This window comes from Neofelis nebulosa, chromosome 6 (genome assembly GCF_028018385.1).
Source record: "Neofelis nebulosa isolate mNeoNeb1 chromosome 6, mNeoNeb1.pri, whole genome shotgun sequence".
NCBI lineage: Eukaryota > Metazoa > Chordata > Mammalia > Carnivora > Felidae > Neofelis > Neofelis nebulosa.
This window is the reverse complement of record NC_080787.1, coordinates 77,613,939-77,634,447: the sequence shown is the minus strand read 5'-3', so window position 1 is coordinate 77,634,447 and position 20,509 is coordinate 77,613,939. Positions and strand designations below refer to the sequence as shown.

The following is a 20,509-nucleotide window of genomic DNA, read 5'->3' as shown; positions in this document are numbered from 1 at the left end:
GAAAAGAACCCAAAAGGAAACAGGGCTTTCACCATATTGGCAATTAACATAAACTTTGCTTTTCAGTAAGCAAACTACATGGGGAAAAGTCAGAAACAAAAATACAGAGGGGTTGATCTTACTCCATTGACAAAAAAAAAAAAAAAAAAAATCCTGGAAAAAGTGCTATTTTCTCAAGACCGGTCCACTTGCTACTGGGTGGATGAAATATGGCTCCCAAGGGCTCATCCTAATGGGGTCCCAGAGTCAAGCCAACTGAGACCAAAAGGTTTGCCCACTAGAAATGGAGGACCAATGAGCTAGAAGCATCCTGAGTTGCTGAGGACTTCATAGAGAAAGGCTGCCATAGCACTTCTGAACTTTAATAATTTTTTTAATGTTTATTTATTTTGGGGAGATAGAGAGATAGAATGGGGGAGGGGCATAGATAGAAGGAGACACAGAATCTGAAGCACGCTCCAGGCTCTGAGCTGTCAGCACAGAGCCCGATGAGGGACCCAAACCCACAAAGTACGGTATCATGACCTGGGCTGAAGTCAGACACTCAACCAACTGAGCCATTCAGGTGCCCCAGCACTTCTGAACTTTAAATCTTCAATTTTTTAAGAGAAATAAATTTGCTTCCACTGAGTTTTCTGCCACTCACGGCAGAACTTAATCCAAATTAATGCACTTGGTCTCTCCTGGAGACTATTTTACTTGTCAGAGTCTTTGAAGCTGGTTATGGAGTCATTGCCAGTAGGAGGGTCCTCTTGAGTCCAGCCTCAATCCAGCTTGGAACTCAACTCAACTTGAAGATTGGCCAAAACTAGTTCCATCTAGTCAAGTAGTACCATATACTGTCTGCACTGACTGCTGTTGATGAAACTGGCTGTATCTCTAGTTTCTCAAGCAAAACAAAGGACATTAACAAATTGTCAGATATCCTAAACATCAACATTGCTGATTATGTTTAGTAAAATGCCATTTTTTTCTACCTCAGAACTGAAAGAATTAAGTCAGGCCTTCCCAATGCCAAAGCAACTAACCTCTAACCAAGGGGTAGATGAGATACATGGAAAAATCTGACTTAATTGTTCTTTGCTTTTTATTTGTACTGCTACATCTTTTACCAAAGATCCTCAGACTAAAATTATGGTGACCTGCACAAGCAAAACAGTCAAGTGGAGGGGAAGAAAAGTCAAGTCAATCTAAAAATGCATTTTGTATTTTATCCTAAAAGTCAAGATAATTGAAACAGTTATTTCTTTAGACTGAGCAGTGATTTTGCTAATATGACCAATGAAGTCAGTTAAAATAGTAAGTTAGCTTGTAAATAAAGATGTAAGTTGTTGAAAAATATCCTTATTGCAGTTAACATAGGTAGCAGAGGAATCCCTAAAGCAACGCCTTTCTACAGACACTAGGATTACCACCCTGGCAGACAGGAAGGGCAGGAGCACTTGTTCTCAGCTTCTCCCCCCCAGAAGGCAATTGTCCAGCCAAGATTAAGTTAAAAGACATGAGAAATTATTCTGAACTCTAGCAGGGAGAATTTCACAACCATCTGATTCAAATGGAAATGCAGAACTCAGATCAGATAACTAAGGTCAAAACATTCAAGAAAAGGCTTGAAATGTCTGATATATCTGGTTCAAATTGTTCAAAACGAAGTTTCACTTTGTGGAAAGCACTTCTCAAAAATTGATGGCAGCCAAAGGATCGCATAAAACTGATCATTTAAAGTCACGAAGGAGGGGCCCCTGGGTGGTTCAGTTGGTTAAGAGTCCAACTTAGGCTCAGGTCATGATTTCGCAGCTCATGAGTTCAAACCCTGCATCTGGCTCAGTGCTGAAGCTCAGAGCCTGGAGCCTGCTTCAGATTCTGTGGCTCCCTCTCTCTCTGCCCCTCCCCTGCTCGTGCTCTGTCTCTCTCAAAAAAAAAAAAAAATGAATAAACATTAAATAAAAATTTTAAGGGGCGCCTGGGTGGCTCAGTCAGTTGAGCACCTGACTCCGGCTCAGGTCATGATCTCACAGTCCAGTCCGTGAGTTCGAGCCCTGCGTCAGGCTCTGTGCTGACAGCTCAGAACCTGGAGCCTCCTTCAGATTCTGTGTCTCCTTCTCTCTCTGCCCCCCACCTCTCTCTCTCTCTCTCTCTCTCTCTCTCTCTCTCTGTCTTTCTCTCTCAAAAATAAATAAACATTAAAAAAAAATTTTAAGTCACAAAGGAAATCCTTGAACCCATGTAGATATTGAAAGTAAAATAGTTACACTACTCTTTTATAAGCTGTGATTTTTTTTTAATTTTAGTTTTTCAAATGAAATTAATTGGTGCTCTTTTCCATATACAGTATCTTATTCAGGACCTTATATTATTACCATTTTTCACATACAGTAAATACCACTGTAATGTAGTGATTTTGTGTTTATGGTTTAACATCAAAAAATTAAAAAACTAAAGATTTTGAAATTGAAATTAAATCATTTGGTTCACTTACCCCAAAATCCCATATACCATCCTTGTTATAAAGAAACCTGTTTTATTCTTAATTTCTCTAAGAATATAAAGCATTGTGGTTAGCATGCTACCTGTGAGAAACAATATAGCACAGTGGTTGAATGTGGACTCTAGAGCCAGATTTAAACTTTAAGACCTGGGGTTCATATCCTAGCCGTCCCACTTACTAGTTGTATGAATTTAAGCAGGTTGTTTAACCTCCAATGTGCCTCACTTTCCTCATCTATATCACATTGTCCCATATGTCCCATTAAAAGGACAAAATGATTTAATATTAATATAGCACTTAGAATGGTACCTGGGGCATATTAATATTACATAATGAATTATGAAATATGTCACTTATTAAATAAGAATCACTTCCTTAAATAATACAAAATGTCTCTAGAGTATGTAGTATAAACGTAATTTAAAACTACCCTAGCTATATGTGACCAATTTGCTCTAAGGACCATTAGGGAACATAATACCACCCAAAGTTTAATTTGATTAGCCAGCATTAAATTATTAAGATTGCAGATTTGTTCAAGCAATCTCTCTGGTGAATTCATTCTCATTAGAACATCTGTCAAAGATGGAACAGTTGGGGGGGGGGGTCCTTAAAAAAAAAAGATGGAACAGAAAAAGAAGGGATAGATTATGGAATGCTCTGACTGTTACACAGAGTCACTCTCCATTTATTCTTTCAGAGGTCAGAAAAACTGGCCCTAAGAACTGACCTGCTCAACAGCAGCAGCATCTTTAGATTTGACCAGGGAAACTTTTAAATTTTCTTTTTAAAAATCTGAGTGAAAAGCCAGTATAAAGGACCATTTTACCTAACTACTGAAATCATCACTTGTCTCCTCTCTCTCCTTTCATACTGTCAGATTATTCTTCCTGGAGCAAAAGGGTAGTAAAAAGACTCCATTTTTTTTTTTTTAACTTTTGACCTCTAACAATTTCAAGCCCCACTTCTCACTCTTACTTTCTTGCCCCACATCTGGATAAACCAATAAGAAGGCCCCAGCGCTCCTCTCCTTGGTATGGTGGAGAAAGAGTTCAAACCAAAGAAACCCTGGGAACCCATACCTTGGCCCCACCCCCTCATTGCAATAAAAATCAGAGACATTCTCTGCTTAGGCCATTCTAAGAGACTTGGATGTCTCTTCTCTCCAGGAAGTCCCACTATGTAAGTTATAAACCTGTTCATACTCTTGAGGGGCGGGGGGGGGGGGGGGACGGGACGGGGGGTGGTGGTGTCATCAATCTTAAAATCTAAACCAATTTTATAGGGAGTTTGATCCCAGCCTTCATGGGGCAACCAAAAACAATTGGAACAGCAAGCAGTGACCACATGACCACCTTTGAAGCGAGTATTTCTTCTCTTGCTCTTGGCTTGCTCACTGGCTCTGATGCAAGTTGGGAAGCATGTACTTGGAAACATGCTGCTGCCTGTTGTCAGACTTGTGCTTTGGGTTGTGCTGTGGCAGTGCTGCATCTGCCAAGTCTACAGCTTCTTTTTATAGATTTAACTTAAATTGGAAGTTTCAATAATTGGAGTTTAGGTACAGGATTATGGGGTTGGCGGGGTGTGTGAGGGGTCGCAGATCTCCTTAAAGTGCCCCTAAGTCATGTGTCTTGGCCCAGACAAGTATGTCTCACAGAGTTATTTCCCAATTCTAGCATAAGCTATGACCTACACTAGGCTCAGGGGACAGCTCTTACCCTGTGACCATTGATTGTATATACCCCACTCTAGAGTACTCAGAGGAAAGACTGATCCTGTATGCAATATACAAGCCCATCATGTGGCCAATTGTGTGAGGCATGCCAGACTCCATGTTCCTAAAAGCAGATGGTTCACTAGGACCCTTTGCCTAAAGTATCTCTGGTTCTATTGCCATCCATGATTCTGTCACCAAAAAGATCTTGATCATTAGGCTATTAAGAAAAATACACATGGCACACCCATAAGGCACTGAACATTATGAAAAGCAGCCTCCTTAAGGAACAGAGAATTCCATCACCCTATTGGATAACTTTAAAACGGACTGACAGATAATCTGGATTCTATTGAGTACACAGATTTATCAGCCTGCCAAAGAGTTATTTCAAAACTGACTTAAACCCAGACTCCCTAAACCCTAGAAAGCAACAATCACTATGGTAGAGGTTCCTAACCCTGACAATACTGAGCGGGGACTCTCTATAAGAAGAAACTTACAAATATGAACAGAGTAAAGAGAATCCCCCAAAGTATATCCAGTAACCACCAAGTGGAGGTAGGGCTGACTTGGATACAGGAAGAGGAATTAGAAACTGAAATAGTGTTTGTCAATTTGACCCAATTATAAATCTAAAATATACTAAAATAACTTATGAAACAGTACACAGATTGGCTTTTGTGCCTCTACAACATAGATTCTAAATTAATTTTAACATCAGCTAAGATGCCCCCATTGGCCTTCATGACTTTAATCAATATTGGTGTCCACCTTACATTTATAGTTGGAGATCCCAATAAATTTAAACAAGGCACTCCCTATGATCTTAGAGGAGTTACCAACAAATAGGGATGCCTCACCTTCACCACCAGAACTACCGTCTTTCCTAAATTTTCCATAGTCATAGGGCCCACTGACCTAAAATATCCCATGGTGAACATGTATGCTTTAACCCAACAAGTAATAAGCTGAAATGAAAGTGAGTTTTGGGCACTTACAATTTGTCTAACACAATGGGATTTCATGGACCTTTCCCCAACAACTAATATAGTTAGTTAATACAGCCCAGTTTAGATTAAAACAAGACCTATAGGAATTATGACCCACCAAATAAGACCTACAAAAGGAAGGAGCCATTATGCCTTCTGCCTTCCTCTTATTTGCCCAATTTGGACAATGCTCAAACCTGATAAAAAATTAATGGTACTAACAGTGGATTATTACAACCTTAATGCCATCATACCAACAATTAAGACCCTTGTACTCAATATTATTAAAATTTCTGACTCTGTCCAATCAACAACTGGAAAATACTTTGCTATTATACATTTGGCAAACTATTAGGTTTCTGTTTCAACAGCCTCTCAGCCACAATTTGCCTTCACCTTGGATGGGTTATAAGACTTTTCCCTGGCTGTCCATGGGGTATCTCAAGAGCCCTGCTCTCCCATGGTCTCTGTAAGCAAGATCTTCATCACATCCACCTTCCTCCAGGAACACAGGTATGATATTACACTGACGACATCCTATTCTTCTGAGATTCATGTGACACATTCATTCAAGACGTACAAATACTCACAAAGGAGCTCACCAAGAGGGATGGATCATTGCATTACAAAAAGTGCCTCAGTTAAATTCCTAGGAATTATGTTGTCAGTCAAGGGTGGCTCCATCCCTGACACTCAGAAAATAATCACTGACCCAATACCTTTTCAAACTTTTTGGTTTCCAAAAATTTTACTTCAGTTCATTTATGCTGTTACTTGCAAATTGGCTTGCCTTTTGCAACAAAAGTATATTATAATAGGTACCAACAACAAAAGTATATTATAATAGGTACTCCCACTAATGCTCTCCAGCATTAATTAGAGGCTTTAGCAACCTCCTCTCATGCCTTCTAGAGTCTCTGAGCCACTTATGATAGCCAAAAGTTGCCCTTGAGTCTCTCACATAAGAAGCTGCCCATCTTAACTCCATGTTACACACCACTTGAATATCAACGGGTAGGTGCATATGGGGCCTTTCTGGAAACAGATGCCCTCAGTTCAGGACTCTCCACACCCAGCTGTTCCTTATGCCTTGGATCACTGAGGCAGCACCCAGTAGACTGGGCACAGTCACAGAGGCCCCCTTATTAAAATGGAAATGGTACTTACAAGATAAAGCCAAATCTTGGCTTTCTAGAATATCCCACCTGTAGGATAAATTGATTTCCCCTGTCCTTAGTCCCTTGCCAGATATAATGGTGCTTAGAAGAAGTCACCCCTCTCCCAGACCCACTGGCCACCTAGAGAAAGTGTGTTTGTGTTTAATTACTCAGGATGAACTGAATAATCAAAAAGGGATTTCATTTATTTTACCTATGGTGAAATCACCTTTTTTTTATCTATGGTGAGGTCACCATAACATGTGATGGAGCCCTCCAGTAAGCTGCTGTTATCCATCCTTTAGGCAGGACAAACTTGATTAAGGGCAAGACTCAAGGGTCCACAGAATTGGCCAAACTTCATGCAATCATCTTAGCAATAGAAGATGCTTAACCAAAAACTGGTCCAGTGTGCCTGTTTTTACAGAATCTTGGGACACTACCAATTATCTGGCCACTTAGTCTGACCAATGTCAATAACAATCCCTTATCCAAGGTTAACTTCTTTGGGTTAAAAAACTATGGGAATTTCTTGCCTCAGATACCCAAAATAAAAATCAAGGTCATACATGTCTGTCTATTCTAAAGCCAAAATAAAAGGCTTCATCTTATCCCTTTTGGAGTTCTAGACATTACTGATGGTCACCAAAGCATGTACTTAATCTTCTCAAAATACACACCATGGACTCTTGAACAAGATATCCAGTGAAACCTCAATGAAACTTCAATGGCCACATGCTCTAAGCCTCATAGAGTCATAATGGCTTACTTCATAAGTTCAAAATCAACTAACTGACACATAGCACATTTCAGTCTTCAAACATCAGTAATGAATTATAACTGAGTCCACCTCCATTTGTGATGTCTGAGTACTGACAACTTTCAAGCCCCATACCTTCCCTTCCCACTTTTTGCCCCACATCTGGGCAAGCCCATAAAAATACTATGAGTTTCATCCTTGGCATCTGGTGGGTAGTTAAAACCACAAAAACCTAGAACCCTCACTCTGGCCCCACCCCCTAATCACAGTGAAAAGAAAGCCAAGCCCTATTCTCCCAGAAAATCCCATTATGGGAGTTATAAACCTTTTCATACTTGCTTGATGCATGTGTTATCATCACTCCTGATATTCAAACTAATTTGAGGAGAAGGTGCTTTCTTACCCTCTGAAGGAAAACCACGGTTGTGGGTATCACTCTTCTGCTCATAGACCTCCAATAGCTCTCCCACTGTCCACTGAACTAAATAGAAACTATTTATCATAGATACAGACTTGTCCTTCTGTGGAGGTTCACTCTCCACGATACTCGTTATAAACATAATCCTTCAAATGTTATTGTTGCCAGAACACACTAAGTCTTTAATTGCCTCCATTCTATTTGCTTATGCTGTTCCCTCTGTCTTGAGTTTCCTTTTCCACCCCCCATCTCTATTTGCCCCTTCTTCAAGACCATCTTAAAAGTTAGTTCTTCCATAAACCCTTTTCTGAGTGTCTCAACCAGACAAACTATCTTCCTGCTTTGAACCCTGTACCATACCGTTTGACTCTCTGGAAGTGCTTTGTCGTGTTCTACCCTATAATATAGTTATTCACATCTTATTGGTCCTAAAGTTCAAGGGTTCAGGCCATGGGCCTTGGAAACAGACACGAATGAATGAATGAATGAATATCCACATCTGATTCTTGCTACTTAGTTCCCGTGGGTAATTCACCTCTCCTAAGCCTCAAGTCCTTCCTAAATGAGAAGAAATAAAATCTTACATGTGAAAGGTTTTGCCTACTGTCTGATTCATACTCAACACTCAATAAAATGTTAGCTGCTATCATACTTATCCTCTTCTGGATCAGAAACAATTTTACATCATAAACTGTTTTATCAATCCAAAACTATTTTCTTCAATCCAATGCATCAATAGTGTTTGGTAGATAGAAAACATTTAATAAATATTTATTGAATGAACTAAATAAATGATTCACAGGACTTCACTGAAATTTTAAAGCAAATTAACAGTAAGATTAGGACAATTAAATCACGTGCATGGAATCTAAATTAATTCTAAGTACGCACACACAAATTATCTAAAAAGATTAGAATTCAGGCAAAGATATAGGTTTGTCTTGAAATTGCTTGCTAGCATGTAACTAGCTAAGTTAATTTTCCAGATGTTCCTCCATATCCCACACAGCCTCTCCCACCCTTGTAGTGCACACACTCATACTCATACACACACACACACACACACACACACTTTTAACTGGATAATGGGCTTGCTTAGCTATTCCCTAATTTTGTTATTTTAACAAAAAGTAGACATTTGTGGATTAAAAACAGTGACAAGTTAACTAGCCACTTAAGGTTTCTTTCTGTTCAAAATCCTATTCACAGACCATTCAACATCCTGTAAAAAGTTTGATGTGAGATTTAAAATATATAATGAACTCTGCTGGTCTATGATTAATATTCCTAATTTAAATAGACATCAAAAATATTTTTAAAAGTTAGAAAAAAGACATTATACCTTCTGATGCAGTAATTTTCCTTCAAAGATCTATTTTAAGGGAAAAATGAAAGATGTAGAAACACAGGCAGGTACAACAATGCTCATTAGAACATTACTTAAAATTGCAACAAGTATCGTATATGTGTAAAATATGTGACTTACTGTGTACTTTAAAACCAGATATAAAATTGTTTTCAATGATACCAGGGAATGTTCACAACATTGTAAGTGAAAAGACAAGATACCATGTGATATAAACAGAAGGCAGTTTATCTCAATATTGAAGCATTTTTAAATGTTTAATACCTACGTGTTTGCCGTGGTCTATAAGAATAGTGGCAGAATGTGTCCAAGTGAAAGATAGTCCTCTTTGAAAACAGTTCACTAACTGTATTATAAAACTTGGAGAAACTGTTTCATACAGAGAAATGTATATTTGTAAATTGACCCACCTAATGTTTCAGTCAGTCCAATTCTCCTGTGTGCAAACAGTCACCTTGAAATGTTGTGTATCATAGTTTTCCTTGGGAGAAGATACAGGAGTAGAAATAGGGATTCTAGGTGTAGAGAAGTAGGGAAATCTATCAAATTCAATTTATTTAAAAAGCCTATGTTGATAACATCCTCAGGATTTTTAAAACATATTATTTTAAATATTTACTTTTCACACAAAGTATTATAGTCATATTTTAAGACTCTACTCCCTTAAAAACAACTGTACCCTTACATTCATGACCTTAAATTGTGAATCACAAATAAACCCTACCATCATAAAATGTCAGCTAAACATAAACTACGTTTGTTTTTTATAAACATCCACATACAAGTTTGTGATATAGTAATCGTGATCCTGAATCTTAAACCACATTTTCATTTCAAATAGCAAAGCAAACCCATTTCCCTTGTGATGTAGTAAAAGGCACTCATGAGAGATTTTTCTTAAAGGTCACATAAACGAGAAACCTTTTGTGATCTGTGGCATACATACTACAGCAAGGGCATGGGGACGGTCATGTTTGGTCCTGCGTAGGTAAAGACGGTAAACTAACACAGCAGCAGTACAGCTGCCGGGGTTTGGCCCATCAGTCCACTGGTTGTCCTGGGTGACACAAATTTGCATTGATTTAGAGTCCCTTTAGGTCCAGGCCCTCAAAGGAAGGGTTGCAGCATGCACCTGGAACAGGCACAGACCTGAGCATGCAAAACGGACTGTCTCCATGGTCATGAACTTGGTCTCATTTGTTTAGTGTTCTCACCAGCTGAGCTAACTCATTTTTTAAGATAGAATTACACAAGCTAGCACAGCTTTCCAGTTTTATTTTTCTTTTCAAAAGAAACACCACTATTACATTTCCAAAATATTTCCTATCATAGACTCAAGGAGTTTTAAAAGTAATAAGATTCCTGTGAAAAAATTATCTCAAAATGTATTTAAGGCATATTCAGGGGCCTGAAACATAGTAATTTTTAACACAGTGGAAGTGAAATTTAGACCAAACCAAAACATATTTAATAAGTGCAAAGCAAAAACAATGAGACAAATTCATAGCAATTGCCTTTTTATGTTAAACATGGGAATTCCAAAGGTCTAAAGGTAGGTAATTAGTAATGCCATCATGTAACAAAAAGAATATTAGAAGGGGAGTCAGGAACCCTGATATCTAATCCTAGTTGTCAATATATAACATAATGATATATCACAATTATTAGTTTCTTCATTTATAGAATAGGAAATTGGGCTTCACACATCTAAAACTCCTCCCATTTTGAAATACTAGGAGTTCTTACTCTTGTCAAAATTGCATCAACACAAATTAAATATTTTTTAAACTCTAGATTTTTTTTAACCATGACCATGTTTCAAGATAAAAAACAAATGAAGCCAGCTTGAGTTTCTGAATCATTTGTAAGGATAAGAACGGATAAGAATGGGTAAGGATAAGAACTGTACAAAACATCCTCGAGGAGCTGTTTTTCTCCAGCTAAAAGAAGACAGGATCACCTGACAATACAGAATATGTTTTCTTAATTATTTCTAATGCAGCACTGCAATATTACTGAAAGATTTTAAAAAGGCATTCTCAAGGTATTTTTCATTTATTATCTAGAAATATAATTTCCTCTCTTCCCTCTCCTTTACTGTGAAAAATACACAAATATAAAAGTGAAACCTGAATCTCATCTAAAAAATGTCAGTCTTCACTTTATGGTGCTGCTCTATGAAGGCTGGATGACTAAACGGATTTGGGAGCAAGAAGAAAGCACGTGCCAAATTGTTTTTAACCTTGCACATCCTCATGGTTGTCTCTTTTAGTGTACTCTTTGGAGAAAAACTTAAGTGGAAAGCAGAAATGATACGAAAAAACTCCAACCTAGAGCTGCAAAGGCTGGAATGTCCTCAAGAAGGTAAGCCCATATTGGAACATTATTAGCCAAAAGGGACAGAGTAAAACGGAATCCATAAGGAAACAATCACAGTTCATTTGGACCTTCCTTCCTTCTTTCTTTTTTTCTAACATCTAATTTATGTTGAAAGACAGAGAACAAAGGTATGTTATTTCTAATTAAATATTGAGCATAATCCAAATTTTCTGCCAATCAAGATAATTTAAAGGATTTACCATTTGTGATTTGCTCATTTATTTCAACCAAGCCTTTCCTCACTTCTGGGAAAAAAAAGAAAGAAAGAAAATCTTGTCTATTATTGATAGTATCAATTTATGTAGCTCCTTTTCCTTAAAATTTTTTATTGACTATGCTTCAAATTCTCCTGGTTTTGTGGGAAAAATCCTTCAGCCATAAGGTACAAATGTGCCTTACAGGTCACCATCGAATCACACCAGGCAGCAAAACTGATGATGTATACACATATTAATGTATCAAACTGAATGATTACATTGAAAGGAGGCGGCTCCAATTCAGGGTCAAATGGTGTATTATCCTAAAATCTTGCACTTTAAATAGAAATGTATTGGACATTTTAATAGCTTTTTAAATTGAGGAATTTATCAAGTGCTTAAATTTTTAAGTATTTTCTAACTTCCTTCAAAAGAAACTTGTAAAGGATAAATGAAGGATGGTTTTGCTGAAACAGCTTTGTTTCAAGCTGAGTAATAAAATATAATACCAGCCAAAATAGTTTCTTTTAAATGGATCACTTACAGGTTTCTAGGATTAGTAATGCATAATGGTACTAAAGATCAGCTTTTAAAACAAGTACGCTTAAATAAAGTGATGATACTTTTATTTCATTTTTCTATTCACTTATACATATTGGATTTATCTCAGACTACCTTAGAAGTTATAGACTTCGAGTATTATGACTGCACAATAGCAATTGTTTCCAAAGAGTAATATTTTTTGTCAGAAGAATGTTCTATTGCCACGTATTGGAGAATAGCAAGGAGTGATGTGACAGAAAAGGGAGCAGTAGCAAATTGGGAAGTTCACACAAAGGAAGAAACAAGGGGATGAAAAAGAAGCAAGAAATCGTTAACTTCAAAAAAGCCATCCACCTAAAGTGAAAACAGCTTCACTTTATTCCAGATCTTGCTTCAGTGAGTAGATGAGAAAAACTAATGAATTTACTGCTTCCCTGGATCTTAGATATAGCTCAGTTTTTAACAGGTTATTATATGAGGACTAAATAATTCTTCTAAATAGACTATAAGTATTACAATTTGTTTTCCACAGTAGCAGCAGACTTCCCAGTGAAAGTCCATCAGTAGTCTACTTCTAACATGGTGTGTGTGCCCTTATTTATTAGATGCTTTCACTATTTTTGGCAGGCTAATATCTTCATCATTCCTAGGAAATAATGGCAGCCAGCCAGTTTATGAATTCCTGGTGAACACTTAAAATGTTTAATGGAATATTTAGTACCGTATATTTAACCTTTTCTCGGGTGATTAGTTATAGGATCTGAAATAGAACCTGTAAGTAATAAATACTGTAATATTTCATAAAATGAGCCTTATGAAAGTTAATATAGTTAAAACTTCATATTCCAACTAGAGTCTAAACAAGGAACAGATTCATAAATCTTTAGCCCTATTTTGAAAACTTCTCAGCTTAACTCAGAGAAGAAATAGGCAAAGACCACTAGAACCTAAAGTTCTACATTCCAATTTCATTTATAAAAATATGGAAATGGAAATTTTATTTCAAATATAATACACTGTAAAACATAATCAATTTAAAGAGAAAGAAGGCCCTGAGACTTACTGATACAAGTTTACCTACACTGTATGTAAAGTAATAACTAAATTTAAGTCACTGTATATAATAGCTTGGAGATTAATGGAATTTACTTTTAAGTTTAATTGGCTCATAACAAACTGAGCAAAAGAAAATCTTGTCTATTATTGAGAGTGTCAATTGATTAACCAATTGCTTTCATTTACTCTTAAATGTGATTTATTCTTCACAAAGGTGTATGTAGAGCTTAGGCAAAATCGGAATATCCCCAAATTCTTAAATACTGAACTGAACATAACCTATGATTAGTTGAGACACTTGTTTATGGACATAGACATTTATCTGTGGTTATTGCCTCAAATTCATAGCCTATCATGACAGTTTTCTAAACATACAAGCAGGATCTCTGATAAACTATTGACCATGTATATTCCATTTTAAATGTTTTTTTAAAAATATTCTCAAGAAAATCTAAGTTCCAATTTACATTATGATCTTAGGAAATGTTTTTTAATTTACATTTTTAAGTCTTTTATTTTAGGATATTCTGTTTCTTTAAGACACTTCATTTGGAAACATTTATTTGCATTAGATGTTTCCTGGTCTGCTCTAAAAACCCACAGAACAATTTCATATAGAAAGTTTTATTAAGCAAATAATTTTGTTCCATTCTAACAACGTAGTCTAGAAAAAGCTCCAAACTGTGAGCTGTTTAAGATGCAGAACTCTTCCCTCTTACCTTACCAACTTTATAACACTCTTACAAAATTGCTTCATGAATAGCATTAACTTTGGGACCATGAGATGTCTATCACATGAATATTCAACTCTGTTTAAATCCTGAATGGATCCACCATCTCAAAACTATTCCCAAAATCTATTTATAGAAGACATTACTCCTACTCCTTTTTATTTCAAATAGCAAACCTGAACACAACTGTAGTTCTTTTAAGAATCTTTATTGAAGTTTTTCTTAACAATTTAGTCTGTTGGATTTCAATGCAGTTTATTAAAAAACTTCAGTTTCATATAAACTGCAACCAAAAAAGTAATTTGCTTTGCCAAAGAAGTTATCTGAAGTTGCAAGTTATTCTCTGTAATAAGTAGAACAGTAAAATGTAAGCATGCTCTCGGATGCAGGTGCTCCTGTGTACTATGGAGTTAACTTTGAAGAGCTTGCTAAGATCTGCAGGCAGTCTATGGAATGCATTTATTTTCTCCACAATTTATGTACATGAGAATAAAACTGATATTTATGAATAAAGTATTTTTCTCAAAAAAGTTGAGGCAGCTCTTGTTGAATGCTATCCGTGTTACGGGTACACTGGCTACCCCTCGAACTGTACTAAGAGAAACAGACAGCCGGGAGTCCATGTTCATGCTGAAACTTGAAAATCCGTCCACACGAGTTGAGTTCCAAGAAAAGGAAGAGGATAAAACACTACGCACAGCTTTTCATCGTCTTACATTAACAGGACACACCAAGAAACTTCACATGACAAGGGAGCAAATTCCCTTCACTGCTTTCAGTCAAGGTCAGTGGTGTCCATAGTGGAGAGTGGAAGTGGAGCAAGCTTAGGACAGAATAAAGCTTAAGTCTACATCTCATGCATAGCTGTCCTCGAATGTTTCTCAGACATCCGAATTAGAACTGAGGTTTGTTAACCTAGGGTCCGCGTTGATTTCATATCTGTAGTGATACCCTTCCATGTGATCCCTGCAGGCATCTCTGATGTTATGCATCCACTTTTTTATCCCCTTGCGGTTCAAGTACAAAACCAGTAAGAAAATGGCACCTATCAGGGCTAAAACAATACCTAGAAAGACATAAGAAGTCTGCAGGGATGGAGGGAGGATAGGGTCACACTCCAGGTGGGAACTGTTGAGTTCCAAAAGGGCCCGATTCCTCATTTTTTCCGGGAATGCACAGGCGAGCCTGGCTTTGCCCTGCACTACCTCTGTCTCCTTGAGCCAGGCCACCATGTCCACCATGTGACAGTCACAGACCCAGGGATTGTTGTCCAGGAAGACCCTGACGTGGGGCAGGCTCTGCAACTCCGCCAGGGTGCCGTTGTGAAGGACCTTGAGGGCGTTGTCTTCCAGGTGGAGGCTTTGTAGGTGTGTCAGGTTGCGGAAGGACACGTAAGTTAGGCTCACCAGCGAGTTGTTGCGCAGGTCCAGGTGCCTGAGGCCGGGTAGGTGGGCCAGTACGTCCCGAGGCAAGAAGAGGAAGTGGTTGCTGGCCAGTTCGAGGCGCTGGAGCCCGCGAAGCGCATGGCCGGCGCGAAGGGACGCCGCCACCATACCCTCGAAGCTCCGGTTCTGCCGGTAGTCCTCAGGGGGCACGATGTGGTTCAGCATCAGTTCCACCAGGGGGCTGGGGGCCGAGAAGCTGGCGTTGCTGCCCGAGAAGGTGAAGGGGCTGAGGTGGGCCAGCGGGTTGTGGCTGAGGTCGAGCTGCCGCAGGCTGGGCAGATGCTCGAAGGCGCTGGCGCGCACCTCCTGCAGGCGGCTGCCGCTGAGGTTGAGCGCGGCCAGCTCCGCCAGCGGCGGCCGGCGGGCGAAGGCGCCGGCGGGGAGCACGGCCAGCTGATTGCCGGTGAGGAAGAGGTTGCGCACGTAGGGGGGCAGGTCCGCGGGCACCTCGGTCAGGTTGCGGTTAACGCACTTGACAGTGCGCGCCGCCTCGGAGCACTCGCAAAGCTGGGGGCATTGGCCCGGCAGCGGGGGCTGGGCGGACACCGCGGAGGCCAGGAACGACGCGGAGGAGGTGGAGGGCGCCGAGGAAGTGAGAGAGGACGAAGAGACCCAGCCCAGGAGGACCAGCGCCAGCCGCGCCAGCCGCAGCCGCCCGTCTCCGGCGGCGGGGCCCCGGGAGCACCCCCCAGGCATCGCGGCGCGGCTTTCCCCGGAGCTGGGCTGGGACGGCGCCCGCTCCGAAGGCTCGGGAGCTGGTCCGGAGGGCGCCGGCCGGCCGGAAGCGTCTGGAGAAAACTTTCCTCTCGTGGGAGCAGAGGAGGGACGCCGCAGCCGGAACTTGGCTAAACCCCTCGTCACCCGGCGTCCCCCTCCCGGGGCCGATTCCCCCGCCCCTTCCCTCCAAAAAGTACGCACGGAGGCTCGGGACGTTCAGCTCCGCGCTCTTCCTCCCGCTCCTCTTCCTGCCGCCGCCCCCGGGTGGCACCCTCTAGCCTCTTTTGTTGGCGCCTCGCGCTCGATCCGCTTCAGGACCTGGGACAGGCGGGAGAGAAGCGTGAGGAGCGGCGGCGGCCGCAGCTCCCCGAGTGCGGGAGCCGGACTCCCCAAGCCAAGTCGTCCCCACTCGGTCCCCAGGACCTCCCTCCGAAACACCGTCCAGGCTTCGCCTCCCCCACTCCCACGCACATCTTTCCCCGGGAGAGGGGCGCGCGTCCCGAGACACCGAGCGTAAAGTCTTCCTTCTGCCCAGGCCCACACTATATATACACTCTTCCAGCCCCCCGCCCTCCTCTTTCCCGATCAGATTCGTCCCCCAAGTCTAACTTCTTAATCCCCAGCGTCTTCCTGACCAAACTTCTCACTCTCTCCTAGCTCCGTCCCCCACCGCCTCGGCTGGCGACCCGCCTTCCGGGGTCTCCGCCCCCGCCCGAACCTCACCTCCCGGTCCAGGTTTGGAACGGAGGGAAGTTTCAGGTTACAGGAGTCTTTTCATCTCTTTTGGTACCTTCCCGGATTAGCAGGAAATGGAGGACATAACAGCTGTCGCTCCCCGCCCCCCCCCCCCCCGCCCCAGCCAGACCCTCGGATCCCAGAGGGGGTTCAAGTCATCTCCAAAGAGTACCTTAGGGAGAGGCTGCGAACAAAGCGGCGGTGGGACCCTGGACCTATGCTACTATCCCTTCAAAAGATGGTAAGGAGCCACGGCGCAGCCTCCGCGTTTTCGCCGTCGCCGCTTGCTCCCCACCGCTCACCTCCGCGCCCGTCACCTCCGGAGACAACTCTGAGTCTCACCGGAGTCGCGGCGACTTCCCGGCTCCGCGCAGCGGGCGCCGACTCGCCTCGCACCCCTGCCCCTGGCCCAACCTCCGCAGCTGGGAAAAACCAACCCTGGGGGCGGGGGAGAGCCAGGCCTGCTAGAGGGACTTCTCCCGCCGCGGCGCCAACCTTTGCAGCCCTCGGTTGGGGGATTTAAGAAAGGAGACTGGGGGGGATCTGGGCCGCGCGCCTCCTTCCGGTGGAAATTAACGAGGGATGTGCCAGGAAAGGTGAGGGAATCCCTTTCTCTCCCCCTTAGCTTGCATCCTTTGGTGGTTCCTCATTTTGCATAATGTATTTACCTTGGACAGGAAGAAAACCGCTGGTGAATCTCGTGGAATTCACCCTGATTTGGGCATCTTGGGCCGTAGAGATAGATTTAGGGGTGACAGAAGCACACGAAGCAGCAGCATTAAGAAATGAGCAGAAAATGTACAGCGGCAGCAGCAAAATGCCCAGCAAGCTGCAAGGGAGCTTCAGAAAGTCTTCCCACCCGAGTGATAACGTTACATGCCAATTTAAGGTTTAGGTGTAATTAATGCATCCCCACCTGTCCCGCCCCCGCACTTCTAGGATAGTTACGGAACTTGAGAGCCAACTTTAAGGGGGAAAAGGATTCGTGGAGAGGAGATTCGTTCTTGGTTCATTAGCTTTTCTCCTCCCCAAATTAAAAGCAGAGGGAAGAAAACAGCAGCCAAAGCATGCTAGAAAGAAAAGGCAAATAGCAATGACTTGAGTCACCCAGAAAGCGGATGTGGCAGCGGTGTGTCAGTGCAAGTCCCTTAAGATGGGAGAGCCCACGAGATGGGGGATGGGACGTGGGCGGCCCTTGGAGGACGGAAGTTTGGTCCAGATGTCTGTCCTCCGTGGGAGTGCCTGGCAGGCTGGGGAGGTGGAGAGGATGGAAAAGGGATAGATTGTTACCTGGAGAATCTGTTATATCCCAGAGGTTTAGGGTCCTGAGGGGTCCAGCGTTTCTCTCTGAATAACTCTGTCCAATAATTGTCCTGAAGGGATGAGAAGGTGCTGGTATTCCAGGCTTCTTCATTTTAGAGAGAAAATGGCAATTAGAGGAAATAGTTGGGAAAAATTAAGATCTGGAAGATAATATAAAAAGGAACAAATAGGGAATGCTGAAGTTTGGGCCTGTGACATGTGCCTTTAGCCGGAGGAAATGCCCCAATTCTCAAGCTGATTCCTGATTACTTTGGTGGAAACAGTCTGCAGAGTCAACAGCAAAAATGGCCCAGACAAGGCCTAGAGGTGTTGGAGACTGCAGTGATTTGTACAAAAATCCAGTCTTGTTAATTCGTATCTTCACAGTCATCTAAATTCTTTTTTTTTCTTCTTTTTAAAACTGTTTTGCAACAAGAATGTGAAATACTTTGAAAAAAGAATCTCAAAAGCTAGAGTCATGTTCTGTATCTGGACTGTGGTGGTGGTTACACGAATCTGTACATGGTTTAAAATTCATAAAACTTTATATACCGAAAAGAGTTGATTTTACTGTATGATAATTTTTAAAACAAAATGAATTACTCAGGGGAAACATTGTAATAATGTTCTGGCATGACATTGATTCTGATTCTGATCTGAAGAGCAAGTACTCTGTTGAGGAGAAAGAGAAGCCCTTTAGAATTTAGAGAGATAATATACATTTCTCATCTGATCCTCAAATCAGCTTGGCAATATTGATATTATTCATATCGCTGTCTTTTTATTGATGTTGTTATTCTGTTTTGGGGGGTTTTTTAAATGAAAAAACTGGGGTTCTGGGCCAAGAATAACTAGCATTGACTTAGTGTTCTTTCACTGGCCAAGCCCTGTGCTGATCACTTTACAGAAATTATCTCCTTTATTCATCGTGTCAGTACTCAGGTATTCTTACTCCAGTTGTACGGACAAGAAAATTGAGGCAAAAATAAATTATGTAACTTGTTCTAATGCGTGGTGGATATGGGGACAAGGCCCAGATTTATCTGCCTCTCCTACATATCCCACATTCCACCTCTAGCAAGGTTAAAGACTTTGTGTAGGCCTGCTCAGCTACACTTAGGCAAAATCAAAGCCTCGCCCCTGGTTCTTTTTCCCCTTCTTTTCTCTCTTTTCCTCCCTGCAGCTGGCACTTGGTTATGGCTGCTGAATCAGGACCCAGAAACTTGGGGTCATTTCTAGCTCCTCCATTTACTGTGTGACTTTTGTATACCTCTGTTCCTTAATCTGTAAAATATGACCACTAAGAAAACTTTAAGGCATTTCCATTAGAATTGAGATAATGTATGTAACACACTTAGCAAAATTGCCTTTATTATTGTGCTCTCCTTAATTATTCTCCCTCTCGTGATTTATTGTGCAACCACTATATATCTGTAAATATGCTAATGATAGGAGTACAAGGATGAATGGTTTATGGTCTCCTTAAAGTAGAAATGCCAGCATTCACAAATAAAAAAATAAAAATTTGAATTTCAGATAAATAATGAATAATTTTTTAGTATTAAGTATGTCCTGTGTAATATTTGGGATGTACTTAAAAAAAATCCATTCCACTTGAAATTCTAAGTTAACTGGGGGGCGCCTGGGTGGTTTAGTTGGTTGAGCACCCCCCTTCGGCTCAGGTCATAATCTCATGGTTTGTGGGTTGGAGCCCCACATCAGGCTCTGTGCTGACAGCTCAGAGCCTGGAGCCTGGTTCAGATTCTATATCTCCCCTTCTCTCTGTCTCTTTGCTGCTCACACTGTCTCTCTCTCAAAAATAAAAAAAACAGTAAAAAAAAAAAAATCTAACTGGGCATCCATTTACTTGATCTGGTAACCAAGGAACACATAACCTGGTGGAAGAAACAGACATAGAAACTAAAGCTTTCAATGCACAACATTGACTGCAGTTTGATGTATGTGTATCTTTCCAATCTCCTCTCCTTTGTATATATTTCACTTGTGATTCTGCTATTTTTTATATGAATGGGATCACAGTATATGCATTATTCATAATTTTTCTAATTTAGGACAACCATGTATATCATTCTATATCCATACATATAGGTTTGCTTTCTTCTTTTTTAAAGACTGCAAAATATTCCATGGCTTGAATTGTTATACCACATTTTTTAATTGCCTTATTGAAAGACATTTAGATCAGTAACTACATTTTAAAGAAGTTTCCTTTGAGTGAGAAAAGCTTACTAGAATCCATTCTATTTTGCTCATCTTAAGAATTTTAATTATCTTAAATTATCATACTTGCCTTGTTCCTGACATCTTGGAAATTTTTTGTGTGAGATGCTATTTATATGCTCTAGAGCAGGACAGAGGATCTCAGAGCATATTCGTTCCCGGTTTATTCTTTCATTCCAAAATGAAATAAAAGGAGGATCTGAATGTCCTAATGGAGAAGAACAATTTAGTGTATTTCAATAGGTCACTTTGTAGCCTCCAGGAAAAT

General features: G+C 40.9%; 1 protein-coding gene and 1 pseudogene across 6 annotated transcripts; one reads left to right on the top strand and one right to left on the bottom strand.

The window, feature by feature from the left end:
- LOC131515436 (proto-oncogene serine/threonine-protein kinase mos-like) overlaps positions 1 to 14,602 on the top strand; it is a 55,689-nt pseudogene extending 41,087 nt beyond the window's left edge.
- TPBG (trophoblast glycoprotein) lies at positions 13,994 to 17,825 on the bottom strand. Of its 6 annotated transcripts, none has more exons than XM_058734560.1 (2): positions 17,367 to 17,825; positions 13,994 to 16,281 (listed from the first exon to the last, which is right to left on the bottom strand). In XM_058734560.1, the coding sequence occupies exon 2, from the start codon at positions 15,940 to 15,942 to the stop codon at positions 14,683 to 14,685; it is 1,260 nt and encodes a 419-aa protein (XP_058590543.1). In that variant the 5' UTR covers positions 15,943 to 16,281; positions 17,367 to 17,825; the 3' UTR covers positions 13,994 to 14,682. The 6 variants fall into 6 exon arrangements, with proteins under 6 accessions (XP_058590543.1, XP_058590544.1, XP_058590540.1 ...); XM_058734561.1 differs by lacking the exon at positions 17,367 to 17,825 and adding an exon at positions 17,041 to 17,136; XM_058734557.1 differs by lacking the exon at positions 17,367 to 17,825 and adding an exon at positions 17,001 to 17,113.
- Positions 17,826 to 20,509: the final 2,684 nt, after the last annotated feature.

Excerpts from the sequence above, each read along its gene's own strand:
- TPBG (XM_058734560.1), bottom strand. The coding sequence starts at position 15,942 with ATGCCTGGGGGGTGCTCCCGGGGCCCCGCCGCCGGAGACGGGCGGCTG.